The sequence below is a fragment of the Cetorhinus maximus genome, chromosome 9 (genome assembly GCF_964194155.1).
Source record: "Cetorhinus maximus chromosome 9, sCetMax3.hap1.1, whole genome shotgun sequence".
Lineage (NCBI taxonomy): Eukaryota > Metazoa > Chordata > Chondrichthyes > Lamniformes > Cetorhinidae > Cetorhinus > Cetorhinus maximus.
This window is the reverse complement of record NC_135887.1, coordinates 101,820,862-101,840,210: the sequence shown is the minus strand read 5'-3', so window position 1 is coordinate 101,840,210 and position 19,349 is coordinate 101,820,862. Positions and strand designations below refer to the sequence as shown.

At 41.7% G+C, this 19,349-nt stretch overlaps 1 protein-coding gene across 3 annotated transcripts in view; it reads right to left on the bottom strand.

Annotated features, from left to right (window-relative positions):
• Positions 1–19,349, bottom strand: part of trim66 (tripartite motif containing 66) — a 253,498-nt gene that overhangs the window by 33,383 nt on the left and 200,766 nt on the right. For all 3 annotated transcript variants that reach the window (XM_078549215.1, XM_078549216.1, XM_078549217.1), the window contains 2 exons: positions 13,432–14,387; positions 9,683–9,859 (listed from right to left, as the gene is read on the bottom strand). In XM_078549215.1, the coding sequence (XP_078405341.1) occupies positions 9,683–9,859; positions 13,432–14,387 (1,133 nt within the window). The remainder of the gene's footprint in view (positions 1–9,682; positions 9,860–13,431; positions 14,388–19,349) is intronic.

The window sequence follows — 19,349 nt, the reverse complement described above, 5'->3', positions numbered from 1 at the left end:
CCTGAAGATTGAAGTGAGTGGACTGAATTTCCAGCAGAAAAATAAACCACGACTAGTAAATTTATGCAATGTGGCTTAAAAGGGGTATGGTAATAATCTGGAAGATCACTTGGACACCAAAATCTCTGCCTCAAGTTAAACTCAGTCCTTGCATCATCAATTCCAGTTAATTCAGTGCATCATAACTATATCTCACTGCATAGAATGGGGGATTGCTACCTAGGATTGGCTGGCTATTGACATTTCTCAGCTCTTGTCTGTATGCTGCTTTGCAATCTTTCACCCCATTTCTGAATTTTTAGAAGCTTCTTGCTGCTGAAAGGAGCTACTAAAGATTCCATAATTAAAACCAGCAGACTGGATGGTGCAGTAACTTGAACAATGATCATGTGTCTCTGGTTGGAAATTTGAAACTGAGCCAGAATGATGGAATGTCTTTAGGGTCAAAAGTGAAATTCACCATGGCAGTTTTAATTCAGTTCCTAGTGAATGTGTGCCCATTGTCCCCAATTTAGGGCTAAAAGTTGTAGATTTAAAAGAGGCCACAAAATGGTTCCTGTGGGAAATGAAATTCTGGTTATTAATTTACCTCCAAAGAGAAGACAATTTAACATACGAATTAGGAGGAGTAGACCACTCTGCCCCTAGAGCCTGCTCCGCCATTCAATAAGATTATGGCTGATCTCATTTTAACCTCAATTCCACATTCCTGCCTACCCTTGATAACCTTTCACCCTCTTGCTTATCAAGAATCTATCTCCCTGTGCCTTAAAGATATTCTAAGACTCTGCCTCAACCATCTTTTGAGGAAGAGAATTCCAAAGTCTCTCAACCCTCTGAGAGAATTTTTTTTTCCTCATCTCTGGGCGGCACCTTATTTTTAAACAGTGACCCTATATAACATATCTTCTTTTCCTAATGCAATGTACATGTAATATTTTTTTTAAAAAAGAGAATCAGTATTATAATGCACTCAACTGAACAGGACAGTACAACATAAACAGATCACAATTACTTTATGGGTTATTTATTTTGAAACTGAAAGGTTCACTCGATGCCTAAACAATGAGTACACTTACAATTTTTGTAAATTTTCAAAGCTATTGATATGTAGTTGAAGCAAATAAATGGAATACTATGAAATTATATTGTTTCACCATCTTACATCAACAGGAGAGAAAAAAAAGGAGAGCGAGAGAGTAATCTACTTTTATCTGTCCTCTAGCCTACCCAAATTAACTATGAATCACTGTTCATTAAATGTCATGGCAGTTTCCACCAAGAATTTATAATTTCAGAAAGAGGAGCCCCACCCAGATTGAGTCAAGGGAAGGATTTACAACAACTGGCGCATGTCCCAGAGCTGTTAATACATAAAGGGTCACCAAGAAGTCTCTAAAGGTTATCTAGGATTTTTAAAAATTTTATTGGGATAGTAGCAACGTAGATACAAAATTGGCCGAGGGATAGGAAACAGAGTACTGGTTAATGGGTATTTTTTGGGCTGGAAGAAGGTTTGAAGTGGAGTTCCCCAGGGGTCAATAATGGGACCCTTCTTTTTCCTGATATGTATAAATGATCTAGATCTTGGTGTGCAGGGGACAATTTCAAAGTTTGCTGATGTCACAAACTTGGGAGAATTGTAAACTGTGAAGAGGACAGTGGAGAACTTCAAAAGGATATTGACACATTGGCGGAGTGGACAAATAGGTGGCAGATGAAGTTCAATACAGAGAAATGTGAGGTGATGTACTTTGGTACAAAGAACATGGAAAGACAGTATAAAATAAAAGGACACAATTCTAAAGGGTGTGCAGGAGCAGAGGGACCTGGGTGCATATGTACATAAAGTCATTAAAGGTGGCAGGACAGAGAGAGCTGTTTCTAAAGCATACAGTATTCTAGGCTTCATTAATAGGGCCATAGAGTACAAGAGCAGGGGGGTTTTGATGAACTTATATAAGACACTGCTTAGACCTCAGTTGGAGTATTGTGTACAGTTCTGGGTGCCACACTATAGGAAGGATGTGAACACAATGGAGGGAGTGCAGAAGAGGTTTACGAGAATGGTTCCAGGGATGAGAAACTTCAGTTATGAGGAAAGATTGGAGAAGTTGGGAATGTTTTCCTTGGAGAGGAGAAGGCTAAGAGTAGGCTTGATAGAAGTTTTCAAAATCATGAGGGGTCTGTACAGAGTAGATAGGGAGAAACTGTTCCCGCTTATAAACGGATCGAGAATCAGAGGGCACAGTTCTGAAGTGTTTTGCAAAAGAAGCAAATGCGAGGTGAGAAAAAACTTTTTCACACAGCGAGTAGTTAAGAGTTTGGAATGCACAGTCTGGAAGTGTGGTGGAGGCAGGTTCGATTGAGGGATTCAAGAGGGTATTGGATGATTATTTAAATAGAAACAATGTGCAGGATTGCAGGGAAAAGACAGGAGATTGGCATTAAAATGCTCACAGCCGGTGCAGACATGATGGGCCAAATGGCCTCCTTCTGCACCGTAACAATTGTGTGATATAAAGTCGAACAGTCCATCTCTGGTTTCTTGAGGACTGCTTCACTTAAACATGAAAAAATATTTGGAAATCCTGTTCCAGCACAATGTAGCCATACATAATCTCACCTCCCCACTATAACATCTCAACAAATATTTTCTGATTAGACAGAACACACCTCCTCCCCTTCTAAAAATGCAGAAAGAATCTCTCCAACTCCCACCTTCTAATTAGCAGTTACTCAGTGAGATTGGGCATTCAAGCAGTAAACTGCGTAAAGCATCTTTGATTAATTAAACTAAAACACAAAGGCACACATTTACAGTAAAAGTACAAGATCATTATAATATATGCATAGATTCTATATTAACCCCTGTCTGTGATACAAAATGTTTCATTAATTTAAAAAAATCTTCGCTAAAGCCAATATGGGAAAGCTTAAATAAAAACAGAGGATGCCAGGTTTGCACAGATCAGTCTTCCTCTGAAAGAGGAAAAGAAAACTTTTGATGGTTTTCATGAAGAATTACATGCCAAGGTGCTAACCTATCCGTCTTTTCCAGATGAAAACTGATCGATAGTGCATTTCACAATTGCAACGGCTGTTTCTTAATAGTGTGTTTCTGATTTTGGTCAAGTAAATGTTTAGCAGAAGCCAGACAGTTCCCCAAACAGAAGAAAACTGTTCAAGTGCAGAAAGAAAAACAGAAAATGCTGGAAAAACTCAGCAGGTCTGAAATCATCTGTGGAGAGAAAAACAGAGTTGATGTTTCGAGTCCATATAATCCTTCTTCAGAGCTGAGTTCAAGAGCTGGTCCCTTTGGTGCTTCTTCACACCATAAAAATTATAAATACTTGCTTATTAAGAGTGGTTTGGTAGTACAGAACTTGAGTACTGCTGCAAAAAAAAAAGAGACATGCTATCAAAGTTTATCATCTTGCATTCATCAGGGCAGTTTGCAAGAAAACCAACAGTAAAGGGAACAACAACTTATGCTGCTTGAGAGAAGTGCTGATTGGTTGGCAAGTAGATTCCGACTGGTAGAAGCACTGACATCAGGCAACAATCAACTACCAAGCTTTTGTTCAAATTCAAACCAGGCACTTTGACTTTGGTCAAGGTATTGCAATGAAGAATGAACCAGGGAATAACTGTGCCCCAAGCTTTTGTTTAGTTGAAAAAGGCGCAATGAGTGGACATGCTTCTTCTGTCTGCAAAGGACAGGGCCCTGTGAGTGAATATATGTAGCTTTGAGCGTGCATAAATGAGCCACACAGTGCATCTGACTGATGATCTTAAATTGGTTTTCAGTGTAATTCTTAGTACAAGCAGGATTATTTAGCAAGTGCTTTCCAATCATGGAATCACATCTAATGTTGGGCACTACATCGTGAGTTTTGCAAGCATGGGTTGGTTAAGTATGGTTTGTACTTTGCCTGCTGTGAACAGCTAAAGGGACATGCTGTTTGATACGATCCACAAGTCTTTGGGATGTATGGTCTACATAACCGACATCATATATCAAACAGCATGTCTCTTCGGCTGTTCATAACAGGCAAAGTACCCAACCAGCCCCTGCTTGCAAAACTCGAAACATAGGGCTGAATTTTCCCCCATCAGGGGGGTTGTGCAGGGGCAGGCGGGATCGAGCACAAACCCGATCAGCGCCCCCGATCAGGTGCGCGCCACCATTTAGGCTCACCCAGCGTGATGCACACTCGGAAGCGCTGAGCGCTCCCTGAGCGGGCAGGGGGTGGAATTCCCCAAGTCGGGGCCTGTGCTCTTTCGCGCATGTGCACGAAAAAGAGTGCAGAAATCTCCCTGAGGCATGGAGGTGCCTCAGGGAAATTGGTTTAAGTTCTGAAAAATTTAATAAAGGAAAAAAAAATTTTAAGGACACGTCCCCTCATGTGAAACTGTTGCATGAGCTGGGACATGTCCATTAATTTTTTCAAAATTTTTTATTTAATTAATAAACCCTTCATGAAACCTCATCCATGGGCGGGACAAGGTTTCACGAAAAATGTAAAGGACGCCTGGGCTCTTTGCCTGCCCATCAACCTTAAGGTTGGACGGGCAGCATTCTTAACAACTTTAATTACTTTCTTAATGGCCTTAATAGGCCTTTGACAGTTCGGCTGTGGCGCAGCCGATGCGGCTGTGCGCCCGCTGAACTGGCAATCTAAATGACGTGCGGTGACGCTGGGACGCACGCCCGGCATCACCGCATGTCATTTTACACATCAGTGAGCGGGCCCCACCCCCGCTCGCCGACCCGAAAATTCTGCCCATCGTGTCCAACATTCGATGTGATTCTGCGATTGGACAACATTGCGCCTTTTTCAACTGAACAGAAGTTTGGGGGTTAGCAATTCCCCATTGCAATGCCTTTTCCAATCAGATTCAACTTGCCTGGTTTGAATTTGAACAAAAGCTTGGTAGTCAGCTGTTCCCTGGTGCATTTCTCCATAGCAATGCCTCTGCCAGAGTCCACTTGCCAACTTATCAGCACTCTATTCTTATGCAGTATATATTCTTGTTCCCTTTACTACTGGTATTCTTGCAAGCTGTCCTGGTGAGTGCAAGACAAAAAGCTTTGACAGCATGTTTCTTTTTCCAGCAATACTCAATTTTTAGTAGTCATATCTAGATGCATTGGATGTTCCTGAGGGATGTGCATTATTCCCTGCTCCAATGATGAGACTGAACAGAACATCACATGAGGGAACTGTACCATTTTATCTTGTCATCCTTGTTGCCTTCAGAATCAAATATTCCAATGCACTCCTGACTGGGCTCCCACTTTGCATCCTCCATAAAATTGAGTTCATCCAAAACTCTGCTGCATGTATTCTAAACCACACCAAGTGCAGCTCACCTATCATCCCTGTGCTCACTGATGTGCTCTGGCTCCTGGTCACTAACATTTAAATAATAGAATCCTCTATCCTTCTGTTCAAATACCTCAAAATGTTGCCCCTTCCTATAGCTATAACCTCCTCTTGCCCTACAACCCTCAAAGAACTTTCCATTCCTTAAACTCTAGATTCTTATGAATCCTCCATTCCCTTCACCTCATCATTGGCGGCCCTACCTTTAGCCACCTAGACCATATACTCTGGAACTCCCTCCCTAAACCTCTGTCTTTCTCCCTCTCTTTCCTTTTTAAGACTCTCCATAAATCTTATCACATTGATCAAGATTTTTGTCACCTGTCCTAATTGCCTTGGTGCCAATCTGTGTGTCTGGCTACACTCCTGTGAAGCACCTTGGGGTGTTTTCCTACATTAAAGGGCACACTAAACAAATGCAAGTTGGTATTGCAAGTTGGAAACAGGGAACTGAAGTGGAAAATAACGGAGTTCAGGATAGCAATTGCAAACAGAATGAAAGCATTTGACAAACTGGTCACCTAATTTGCGTTTGGTCTCATTATTGTAAAAGACAGCACACCTTTATAAATACTCTATTTTTAAATATCTCCCAGTCTTGAAGAAAGTTCCACGCCTGAAATTAGCTCCTGATAATAATCAGCAGCTATCTTCTTCACTTGAGAAAAACTGCACCCTGGAACACCGGGCAAGTCCATGATGTTCATTAATTTCTCAAAGCATACCGGTTAATAATTGTGGAGAGAAAAAAGTGTTGCCAATCTTCTTTTCCGATTTCCAGCATCTGTAGTGGTTTGCTTTATGTTCAAAGATGCAATTAAAATGAGATTTATTCTGCCTTATAGTCGTTGAGCCAATACAAAAAGTCATTCAAAATTCGCACAACACTCGTCTATTTGCTACCATCTTTAAAAATGCATTTGCTTCAATGGATAATTGCACAATTGAAGTTTGTGTCATCAAACAATTCAGTTGTTATTTTGAGCTATCAGTTTTATGAAGAATTTATCTAATGGTCTCTAAAAAAAAAATTCCCCAAAGGAAATAAAAATGCACTTTGAAACAATTTATTCAATTCCCCTTTTAGGTTTGTGGATCTAGTAAAACATGTGCAGTTCAGCTTTAAGTATTGCTGCTAAACGCACATAAACAGACTATTCTTTGTAGGCATTTACAGTGCATGCTAACTTGTTTTGATGCAGAGGAAATAAAACTATAGATGCTATTGAAAACAAGAGATTAGATTTGACATTGAAAAAATAGTTACAGTACTCAGAACAATCTTAATCCCCCCTGATGCACATATATTATGTATGTTGCAGACATTTCTGCAATTGTCTGTCATAGTTCTCTAGCTCTCTTTTTTCATGCAAAAGTTCTTCTTTTCTGCTGTAGTCTTGTGGTTCACTGAATTGCTGTTAGAGGTGTCTATTCCTGAGGGTAATGCAGCTGAACAGCAGGTGTATTTACCCATTGAGCATCAGATGCAAGTCTTAGATGAATAAAGCCCATCATAAACATGTAAATGCCCTTACTCAACAAAAACCAGCCATGAAAATTTACACCACAATCAAAAAACATTCCTCCCGCTGGTAAAATTTCTAGCTAAGAATCACTGGGGCACAGAGGGGAAGGCTGGAGAGGCGGGTGGTGGCGGTGAAGTAGCTTAAAATGATGATTAGACACTTCCTGCTGCCTTCCGATGCATTTGCAGCCACTTCAATTTTAAATACCAAGTTTTTGGAGGCCAATGCAAATTTTTCTGATTATGATACAGGCTCAACACGTTCCCTCTAGGGCGATAGGAAGGAGTAACAAGCCCAGAGAACCATGGATGACCAGAGATATTCAGGTTACGATGAGAAGGAAAAGAGAGGCTTTTAGCAGGTACAAGGGAAGCAACTCAGCAGAGGCATTAGTGGAGTACAGACAGTGCAGGCTTAAGAAAACAATTAGGAGAGCAAAGAGGGGATATGAGAAAGCTCTGGCTGGTAAAAGTAGGGAAAATCCCAAGATATTCGAAAAGTATATCAATGGGAAGAGGATAACCAGGGAAAGAGTAGGGCCCATAAGGGACCAAGGGGGCAATCTATGGGTGGAGCCAGAGGACATCGCTAGAGTGTTGAATGAATACTTCACGTCCATTTTCACCCAAGAGAATGAGGATGAAGGTATGGAACTCAGGGAGAGAGACTGCGAGGTTCTTAAGCAAATTGATATAGGGAGTGACAAGGTATTGGAGGTGTTGGCAGGCTTAAAAGTGGACAAATCTCCAGGTCCGGATGATTTGTGTGCCAGACTGCTGAGGGAGGCAAGGGAGGAGATCGCAGGGGCTCTGACCCAAATTTTTAATTCCTCTCTGGCCACGGGGGAGCTGCCAGAGGACTGGAGAACAGCTAATGTGGTTCCGCTATTTAAGAAGGGTTTAGAGATAAGCCAGGGAACTACAGGCCAGTGAGTCTCACGTCAGTGGTAGGGAAACTATTGGAGAAAGTTCTGAAGGAGAGTATCTATCTCCACTTGGATAGGCAAGGTTTGATCAGGGATAGTCAGCATGGCTTTGTCAGAGGGAGGTCATGCCTAACAAATTTGATTGAATTTTTTGAGGAGGTGACCAGGTGTGTAGATGAGGGTAGTGCAGCTGATGTAGTTTATATGGATTTCAGCAAAGCCTTTGACAAGGTCCCACATGGGAGACTTATAAAGAAGGAAAATGCACATGGGATACAGGGCAATTTGATAAGGCGGATTCAAAATTGGCTTAGTTGTAGGAGGCAGAGGGTGATGACAGAAGGATGCTTTAGTGACTGGAAGCCAGTATCCAGTGGCGAACCACAGGGATCTGTGCTCAGTCCCCTATTATTTGTCATTTATATAAACGACATAGATGACTATGTGGGGGGTAGGATTAGTAAGTTTGCGGATGACACAAAGATTGGCCGGGTGGTTAACAGTGAGGTTGAGTGTCTTGGGCTACAGGAAGATATAGACGGGATGGTCAAATGGACAGATAAGTGGCAGATGGAATTTAACCCTGAAAAGCGTGAGGTGATACACTTTGGAAGGAGTAATTTGACAAGGAAGTATTCAATGAACGGCATGGCACTAGGAAGTTCTGAGGAACAAAGGGACCTTGGCGTGTGTGTCCATAGATCTCTGAAGGCAGAGGGGCATGTTAGTGGGGTGGTGAAAAAGGCATATGGGACACTTGCCTTAATCAATCGAGGCATAGATTACAAAAAGTAGGAAGGTCATGTTGGAGTTGTATAGAACCTTGGTGAGGCCACAGCTGGAGTACTGTGTGCAGTTCTGGTCGCCACATTATAGGAAGGATGTGATTGTACTGGAGGGGGTGCAGAGGAGATTCACCAGGATGTTGCCTGGGATGAAACATTTAAGTTACGAAGAGAGGTTGGATAGACTTGGGTTGTTTTCGTTGGAGCAGGGAAGACTGAGGGGCGACTTGATCGAGGTGTACAAGATTATGAGGGGCATGGACAGGGTGGATAGGGAGCAGCTGTTCCCCTTAGTTGAAGGGTCAGTCACAAGGGGGCATAAGTTCAAGGTGAGGTTTAGTGGGCGGATGAGGGGGAAAACTTTTTTACCCAGAGGGTGGTGACGGTCTGGAATGCACTGCCTGGGAGGGTGGTGGAGGCCGGTTTCCTCACATCCTTTAAAAAGTACCTGGATGAGCACTTGGCACATCATAACATTCAAGGCTATGGGCCAAGTGCTGGTAAATGGGATTAGGTAGGTAGGTCAGGTGAGTCTCACGTGTCGGTGCAGACTCAATGGGCCGAAGGGCCTCTTCTGCACTGTGATTCTGGTTGTGGCTTTCAACGTTAAGCCTGGCAGGGGAACCTGTCAGAGGCAGTAAAGTTGTCTGAAGAGACCCAGGTAAGTTAAAATTTTAAAATCTTGAAGGTTTCCTTGTGCATCAGAAGGTGCGCTCCTCTGGAGTCTGCAAGGAATCCTTGAGCCTTCCATATTCAGGACCTCCCTTCCCCTCCCTGATCTTAAATGCTTGGTGCAGGGAGCCATTCCCTTAGGTCCCGGTAAAACCTCATGTCACCCTTGCAGTCAATGCCCCTCCCAAGATTTCTAGCAGGTTCAGGTGGAAATCAGTGCTGGAATGTGGTAATTATGTCTCGGAGTTAAAAGTGGGTACCAAGCTGGTGTCATTGTGGCACTACCCACCCAGGTTGGCTTCAGAGTTAAGATCAGGGTTATAGTTTTGACAACACATGAATAGAAGCATCAACAATTTGGCAATTGTTTTGCGCAATTACTACCTTGCTCCTTTTTTTCAAAGCAGCTGAAGACTTCTTTTTTGTTGATGTCCTAATGGCGGTTAATTGCTTCCCAATTGTGTTACGTATTCCCAATAAATCCAGTGGTTGGAGAGGGATGGTGCTTTTTCTGTGACAATTTACAAACTGCCGTTCCTCCGTATCAAGATGATTGTGCAACTAGGGGAAAAAAATGGCGAAAATTAAAAAAAAAAATTCATTGCTGGAACACGGGTGGATATAAATCAGACATCCATGATGATTAGGGATATTTACAATTTCACTAGAGACAATAATGCAAGTCACCTTAGATAGTGTTACAAATACATTGTTCAAAGAACAATGCTTAAAAAGGTAATTATTCTAACAGTTCAACTTCTCACTGTATCCCTCAACCCTTTCTGTCTTCAGATGAAGATTAATTGCCTTTCAAAACATAGTGCTACTGACCACCATCACTGGTCTATCCCAGGAACATCCTTGATAAACTAATTATCTATACACCAAGATACTTCCAAGCTGAACATTTACCGTCTTTGTTCCTTGCTGGCAGGTATGCCATCGTGGAAAGCAGTGGAGGATAAACTGCCATTCGTGAAATGAGCCAGAAGTGTGACTGCACTCTGATAACGCTCGCGATAACATCACATTAACATTCAAGTGTTGATACAGCAGAATGCTATACACAATGGCTCTGCCTTCACATATGGACCTCTGCCAATCATTCTATTCCATCCCAACAAAAGCATGGTGACGCAGATCAAGGAAGATTTTAGTCCGCCTACAGTTTTATGGGTGTTTGAGATTGCATTCTAGGATCAATGGCCATACTTGTCACTACTTTTTTTTAAAGTATATGCAAGCAATTAACAGAGTTGTGACACACTGCCAAAACTGTTCTTTCAGAGAAGCTGATACCTTACACGTATTATATATAGTCTAGACTATATTTCATTGTCGTAGTACAAATTAGATAAAATTAAGCAGATTACCAATGTCATCTTAACTCTTCAATGTGTTAATATCTTGGAATATGTCCTGGAGTGTGGTATTTTTTGCCGTACATACACAAATGTTAAGATCTATGCAACTTATCAGAATTTACCATTTTTGTCTTTTGTTAACAGGTGTGTCATAGTGAAAAGCAGTGGAGGAGGATCAGCTTCCATTTATGCTCACAAAGCCAGAAGGCGTGATGCACTTTCTGATAAGGCTCGAGATAATATCAGCAGTTACACCCTGTATGTTCAAATGCTGATACAGGAGAATGCTATACACAATGGTTCTGCCTTACAGTGTAGTACTGTTTTTTTGTCAAACTAATTTTGATCACTTGACTGACCTACGGCCCACTCATCCACATCAACATTTTGGGAAAATGGACAGCGCAACAAACAGAATAACTGAACCATTAAACACAAATGGGCAACATAGATACACCTCAATAAACTCAAACACATTAAAGTCTCACTACCCCAGTACTTCTGCAAAATCCATGAACTATAAGGATTCAACTTCAATGGCACCATTTAGATTAAATCACTACATAAATATGGGGTTCCATTGTGACACTAAAAGTAGATATAAGATTCTATTTCTACCATTTAATGGTTTTCAATTCTTTCAAAATGCTAGTTGGCCCAAGGCCAATTAACTTTCCTACATTCAGCAAGATCCGAGTTTGAGAGATTGTGATCCGTCATCTTCCTGCCATTTGAACTGTTATAAGTTTAAACCCAAGAGTTATTATTGAATTGGGGTGGACAAAGAATGCATTAGCCGCTGGTTTGCTTCTGGTGCTCCATTTGAATTTGTTTATTGTTTATTTGACTTCCTGCGCTATCAGCAAAATCAGGGATTAAACTTTGGATGTAACTGGCTGCACAGTTTGTTAAAATACTTTATACACAAGTCATTTTTTTTTTACATTTTTCCCCCCATTTCAGACACCCATCATCCACATTAAGCGATGTTTACTTTAGAAACCCCACGGTCAACTTATGTCCCCCAACTATGCTTTAACTATTAACTTCAGATGAGTACCCCATTTGCTCCCATTATGAAGCGTTCACCATTGAGTAGGATTGCTAATTTGAATAGTCCTGTACTGTGAACCAGCTCAATGAGTAACTACAGCACTAAAAGAAAAATATTTTTCTCAGTAGTTTGATTTGGATTTTGAACTAGAAAAATGTTGTAGGCATACTTTGTAAATTATTGTGGAGACTAACAGTCAAATTAAATAAATATGAATACCTGGTGATTAGTTTATTTTTGCTAACTATCTTTAAAATTTTGTTTAACATTTAACCTTAGCTACAGCATAGGCAGCACCTCCCTACAGAATCACTGGTGCAATTTTGGGGGGTCATCACTTCCTTTGGTCAGGACGGAAACCTTTTAACCAAATATTCTGCAAGCTTCATTGTGACCTTTTGCTAGCCTTTCAGTCATCTATCCAAATTTGTAAGCCTTATCAGGTCTTCGTAACAAGTAGCACAGCACACTTCAAAGCAGCACAGCATTAAAGCTGAAATTTTATTTACAAAAAACCGAGAACAACATTTTTAGAAATCAAACTGGGAAAATGAAACTGCTGTACTGAAAATAGACCATTCTATGGACTGGTATTACTGTATCTTACTTTCCTCTCCTCATATACCAAACACACCTTCCATTTCTCCTGTGCAATGTGTCTCCGCGATAAAAACGTAACCTATCTACAAACTCCTGTAAGGAAGTTCTGACTTAAAAGATGAAAAGAAAAGGCACTAAAAAAGGTAATGGAGATGGAGAAATAAACAGGCAATGGATAGAAAAAAGCACTGCTGAAAGAGCAACTGTGTCAGTGTCATCCAAATAAACACTGTTGGAGAATGAGAAAGAGAGAGAGAGAGGGAGAGAACGCACAGATGTACGAAAACAGAAAGCCAAACCTCTTTAATTGATGGTCTTTTTTACTAGTTTCTTCTCTGCCAGTTAGGTTGATCATTTATTCTTTTCCCTTTTGTAACACATCTTTTCACAATAACATATATTCGATTACCTGTTCATTTCATTCTTTGTTTATTCCCATTCAAACTCCATAATTTCTTAATTTGCTTACTATCTCTAGAGCACTGGCCTCAACTGTTCTCTTCTTCTCCCACTTTAAACAATATGACACCAAAACATTCAAAGACAAGGGAATGAAAACCAAGACATCACGCAGCAATAAGGTGACGTATCACAATCAAAGCTCCCTCACTCCAATTGACAAGGATACCGGAACCAAGTAAAAATGATTTATTGCTTATACTTAGCACAAAAATAGAGGCAGTCAACAAAGACTTTACACAATACTGTGATGATCTCAGGACAAGTGAGTTTCTTCCTTATTATGTTGATTTTATCCGACCTTTAAGTAAAATAAATGACGCTGAATTCAGCATTACACCCGTTCTTCCTGAAAGTAGCTCAAGTAGGTGAGATTAAGCCTCATTTACTTTCTCAGTATGTAGAAGCCCATGCAGCTTGTCCTGAACATTACAAAAGCCAAGAAAAGTGACCCCACCCTGGCTTAGGCTTACTTAGGTATATGCTACAACACTTATTGCAACATTTTCATTGAAACCATTCCCTGCGCTAGACCATATTTCCAATGCTTTTTTAAAAAAGCAGAGTTATATCATGATAGTTGTCATAAGCCTTGTGATCTGTTTTTAATACATCTCATTTACATTAACTTGATTGACCACATTTAATGGTTTTACCTGGTTATCATCACTCTGATGGCCTAGTCCAGTCTGCTGATCCTGATCGTTTACAACCACTCTTTGAAGACCAAGGTGCTGTAGTTCAATTGACATTGCTTGTTTTTTTTGGTCAGGTTGTCTCACAATGGAATTCTGTGCCAAATTAGTATCCTGCGCATGCTGTGTGGTTTGGTTAAATTGGTCCGGTTTCTCTAAGAGATCCTTAAAGCTCATTGGCATTTGATCTGGTTGACATGTTTGTTTTGTGACTGTGCTCAGTTGGCCTGTTTTCTCTGGATGGGATTTGCCCTGTGCTTCTTCCACAGATGGTTGCTGTTGAATTTGTTGTAGCTGTAGTTGCTGCTTTAAAGGATAGGGTTGCAACGCTGACTGCTTCAGATGCTTCAAATGCTGTATTTGGCAGCGCTGTTTCTGTGGTTGTGGTTGGTGCACAAGTTGTTTTTGTTGCTGCAAGGCCACCACATGCACTGGTTTCATGCTCCTTTGTTGCTGCATGGTATATGCTGGATGCAAACTTTGATGCAGGTGTTGTGCTTGTAAATGCCCTATCAAAACAGGGCTCTGCTCAAGTCCAGTCTGAGCTACATGCCACTGCTGCAAAGTTGGTATTGGCTGTACTGGCAATGGATGTGGAAAATATTTCTGTTGAGGCTGGCTCTGGTGCATGCTACTGTACTGCATCTGGAGCTGATGCTGCAAATGTCCCGGAATTTGGCCCAAACTTTGATGATGCTGCAAACAGTTTAAGGCCTCGTGCTCTTTGTGAAGTGGATGTAGGTCTGGACAATGATTGTTACAGACTGAATATTGTTGGCCAGGGTTCTGGCACAGAAGAGATTGCTGTAAACCTGTTCCATGAGTTGCAATGTCACATGGTGCTGGTGATGCCTGTTGATGGAAGGAGGGCTGGCATTCCTGGTGAGTTGCATTTTCACAATCAAATGACAAATGGCCTGAGGGAAGAGAACAAATTACAATATACTCCTAAAAGAAAAAAATAGGATTAAGTCTTTTAATTTTCAAATTTTTGTCCTCTCTACTCAGACATGCAAATTCTTGCTGGAGTACATGGTCATGTGCACTAACAGTCCATCAGTACCTCAGCAAAAATGATCAGCTCACATGCGCAAGTCAGAACAGTGAATGCTAACAAGCTATTTTTCCAAGGTTCCCATACAGATGCAAAACTGCCAGCAAAGGGTTACAATCAGGACAGAGAACTGTGCCTGATTCTTCACCTCCAAAGACCAGATGCACTGAAGCTAACCACAGCATCCCTCCTGCCACTCTGAATGAAAGCAGTTCACTTAGCACAGACTAGGAATTAGGACTGGGATTAACCTAACTCAATATTACATTAGGTGGTACCTTTACCACGTAGACCATATATCCAAAGATGCCCACACTATTGAACTCAATATAAATCCCGTTAAAGGGATATGGTTTCTTCCATCATCTTGGTGGCTCAAAGCCTCAATTTTAAACAAGATCATAAATTATGGAATTTTGGACCCGTGGATAACAAATTCACATGACCAATGTCTTAAAAAACATCCCTTGCAACCTTATAGCATTCTACTTAAAAGTTACCAGCTTTCAAACATTGAATTGTCAGGCGTTGGCCTATTGAGTGTAAAATATAGAGGAGAAACATTATTAGTTTTGATGAGTTAAATTTACAAAGAACAGCGGTGTGAAATTGGGCTCATTAGCAGTCATTTGTTAGGTTATACATATGCTCTTAGAGCTCCAAAATGGGGTCCATGGTGCACCACGCATTTCTGGGTAGAATTGCACTTGACGCCATTATCATGCCAGTGATAGCCCAAAGTGCAGTGAATGTTCGCCGGAAGTATGCAGAGCAGAAAGACCAAGAAACAGAATGCTCATTTGATGCCAGCAATACCATTTTGGAGCTCTATGCTCCAGTCAACACCCTCTTTTAGCCTTGCACAGTTAAACATGCATACAGCAGCAGGAAGGACACTCCCGCCCCTCCCCCAACAGTAATAGTTGGCCATTAGGCCATTTAGCATTTTGGGCCTCTTCCACCATTCAACGAGATCATGGCTGATGTGCAACTTAACTCCATATACCAACCTTTGCCTTGTATTGCTTAATATCTTTAGCTAACAAAAGTCTATCAGTTTTAAAAATGGCGATTAATCTAGCATCTATTGCTATTTGCAGAAGAGAGTTCCAAACTTCTACCACCCTTTGCGTAAATAAGTGTTTCTTAATTTCATTCCTGAGGCGTCTAAGTTTAACTTTTCAACTATACCCCCTAGTCCAAGACTTGCAAACAAACAGAAATAGTTTCTCCCACCAATTCCCCTTGATACCTTGAATATTTTGATCACTCCTTAACCTACTAAATTCAGGGAATACAGCCCTTGTTTGTTTAATTTCTCCTTCCGGTTCATCCCTTGGGAGTCCAAGTTTAATTCTAGAAACTCTACACTGCATTCCCTCCAAGGCCAATATACCCTTCCTAAGATGTGGTGCCCAGAACTGCTTACAGTACTCTAGGTGGGATCTAACCAAGGCTTTGTACAACTCAAGAATGGCTTCTACCCCCTTGTATTCTCGTCCTTTAGATACAAAGGCCAGCATTCCATTAGCCTTTCAGATTATTTTCTGTCGCTGTTACTGATATTTTAATGATATGTGTACCTGGACTACCAAATCTCTTTGGTTGTCTGCTATTTCTGGCTTTTCAACATTTCAAAAGTACCCTGTTCAATGTTTTTTTCGGTCCAAAGTGTATGACCTCACATTTGCCCACATTGAGTCCATTTGCTATAGTTTGCCCATTCAACTAACCTATTGATATCTTTGTAAATTTTCATTTCTGTCAACATTTCTTACTATGCTATCTTTGTGTCATTGGCAAAATTTGGATATGTGGCTTTCTACCCCATCATCTAAGTTGGTAATGAATACAGTGGATAGTTGAGGCCCCAACAGAGATCCTTGTAGAACACCAATTGTCACATCCTGTCAATTAGAGTGCTGGTCGAGTATCCTCATTCTCTCTCTCCTTCTGCTCAGCCAATTTTTTAACCAGGTCAATAATTTGCCTTCAAATTCATGAGCTTCAGCTTTAGTGATCAAATTATTAAGAATTTTATCAAATGCCTTCTGAAATACTCCATAAACATTCATAGGCATTCCCCTGCCCACTGCTTTAGTCACCTCTTCATAAAATTCAGTTAGGTTCATCCGGCATGTCATCTTTACACATTCATACTGGTTGATTTCTTCTGGCTGTTCCTACAATTCCACAAGTGCTTGGAGCTTTTTATTGTTGTTTCAAGTTGCAAAAGTATACAGAGTGTGGTGTGGCAGGTGCTGAAAGATTTTTCTTTTTAAAACTAACTTCAAGGTTTCAGCGTAATCAATTTGCTCCAGAGATGGGTCCATTAGTAGATATTCCCCTTGGAATGACTTGGAGAATAAGGACAAGCTGCAGGAAGAGTGAGGGAGAAGGAGGGGGGGTGGTGTTGGTGGTAAGAGAGAATGGCTCTCAGCAGTAGGCCATATCTGCCAAGTGTTCAAAGAGCAATTCTCCTATCTGAACCTCAACCAAGAAAAACATGCAAGTGCTTTGCACTTCAATATGGACGTCCGCATTGAAAACTGCCATCTGCTGCAGTCACAACTGCATCTTAGAGCAGGGCAAAGACCGCATTCCTAGTGGTTGTGAAGGTGACCATGGCTATGAACTTTTATAATTCTTGCTCCTTCCAAGCAAGGATTGGAAATATTTGCAACATCTTGCAGTTTTTGTAAGGGATGAGCGCTAATTATATTTCATCCTTTCTAGCCAGAGTGCAGCAGGCAAAGCGAGCATATGGCTTTGCTAGGATTGCAGGCTTCCTCATGGTGCAGTGAGCCACTTACTGCACATACATCAATTTGTAGGCACCACTCGTCAACTCTGCTCATACAGGAACCAAAAGAGTTTCCACTTCTGCAACATCCAACTAGTGTGTACATGTAATGAATCATGCAGATCAGCATCAGCATTTTGACAGCAGTAATGATGCCTTCATTCTGTGGCTATCCTCTGTGCAGTTGTATTTGAGCCACCACAATGACAACAACGTATTTATATAGTGCCTTTAACGTAATGAAATGTCCTAAGGCACTTCACAGGAACATTGAAAAACAAAGGAAGATACCGAGCTGCATAAGGAGATACAGGGTCACATGGCCAAAAGCTTGGTTAAAGCAGTAGGCTTTAGGAGTGTCTTGAAGTAAGAAAGCAAGCCAGAGAGCCAAAAGGTGTAGGGATGGAATTCCAGAGCTTGGGGTTGAAGCAACTGAAGGTACCGCCACCAATAGCGGGGAAATTATAATTGGGAATGCACAAGAGGCCAGAATTAGAGGGGCGCAGATCTCAAAGAGTTGTGGGGCTGGTGGAGATTATAGAGATAGGAAGGGGCAAGGCTATGGAGTGATTTGAAAACAAGGATGAAAAATTTCAAGTCATGATGTTGCTTGACTGGGAAGCTAATGAAGGTCAGCAAGCATGGGGTGATAGGGGAAAACGGGACTGGCTGCAACTTAAGTCATGGACAGCAGAGTTTTGGATGACCTCACGTTTCCAAGTGAGTGTGTTGGAATAGTCGAGTCTCGAGGTAAGAAAGGCATGAATGAGGGTTTCAACAACATATGAGCTGAGATAGGGTCAAAGTCAGGTGATGTTAGAGGTGGAAATATGCAGTGTTAGTGATGTCACGAATAGGTCAGAAGCTCATTTCGGGATTTGGTGCAACACCAAGGTTGCACACAGACCAGCTTAATTTCAGATTGTTGCCATGGAGAGGGATGGAGTTGGTAGCTAGGGAAAGGGCGTTTGGAGTGGGGGCCGAAAACAATATTTAATTGGATGAAATTACAGCTCATCCAGTACCGAGTATTGGGTAAGTTGTCAGATTTTTTGACAACAGTGGAGGAGTCAAGAGAGGTGGTGGAGAGGTAGAGCTGGGTGTCATCAGCATACAAGTGAAAACTAATGCTATGTCTTCGGATGATGTTGCCAAGGGGCAGCATGTAGATGAGAAATAGGAGGGTGCGAAGGATGCATACTGGCGGGATGACAGGCACCAGAGGTAACAGTGCAAGAGCTGGAAGAGATGCCATTGAAAGCAATTTTCTGGCTATGATTAGATGGATAAGAATGGAACCACTGGAAAGTAGTCCTAACCAGTTGGGCGACTGGCAAGACTTTTGAGGAGGATAGTGTGGTCAACCATGCCAAAGACTACAGACAGGTCTAGATGGATGAGGAGGGAAAATTTACCTTTGTCAGAGACATACAGAATGTCATTTATGACTTGGATAAGAGCCATTTTAGTGCTGTGGCAGGGGCAGAAACCTGATTAGAGGGATTCAAACATGGAGCACCAGGAAAGATGGGAACGGATTTAGGAGGTGTTACAGATCCAAACTTACTTATCGATGAGCAGGGGCCGGGAATCCAAGTCCCGACTGGGCTCGGGAATTTTGTGTGTGTGGGGATCAGGAGCGGGTAGCACATATGCAATCTGGCAGTTAAAGGAATCTGCCTTCCTGTCAGCAGTGCGTCTGCATGAAGGAAAGAAAAAGAGCACAAAAACTAGATCTCATAACTGAGCTGAGCACCATACCTGAGAGGAACCCCAGGCAGGGGACAGAGAGTGGGGGAACAGCGAGGTCCCAAAGTCAGTCCCGGGCAGGGGTCCCAGTTAAGAAGAATGAGAGAGGAGCAGGGAGAGATGCTCTGAGCAGAAAAAGGGCTGCAGTTGGCAGGCTTTTAGAAATGGGGGCTCAGGAGAAGGCCTGAAGATCTAAGAAGTCAGTAGAAGGCTTGTGACTCCATGTTGCGGGCTGTTGGGGTGAAGGTACCCCTTTGGAGCAGTAATATTCTG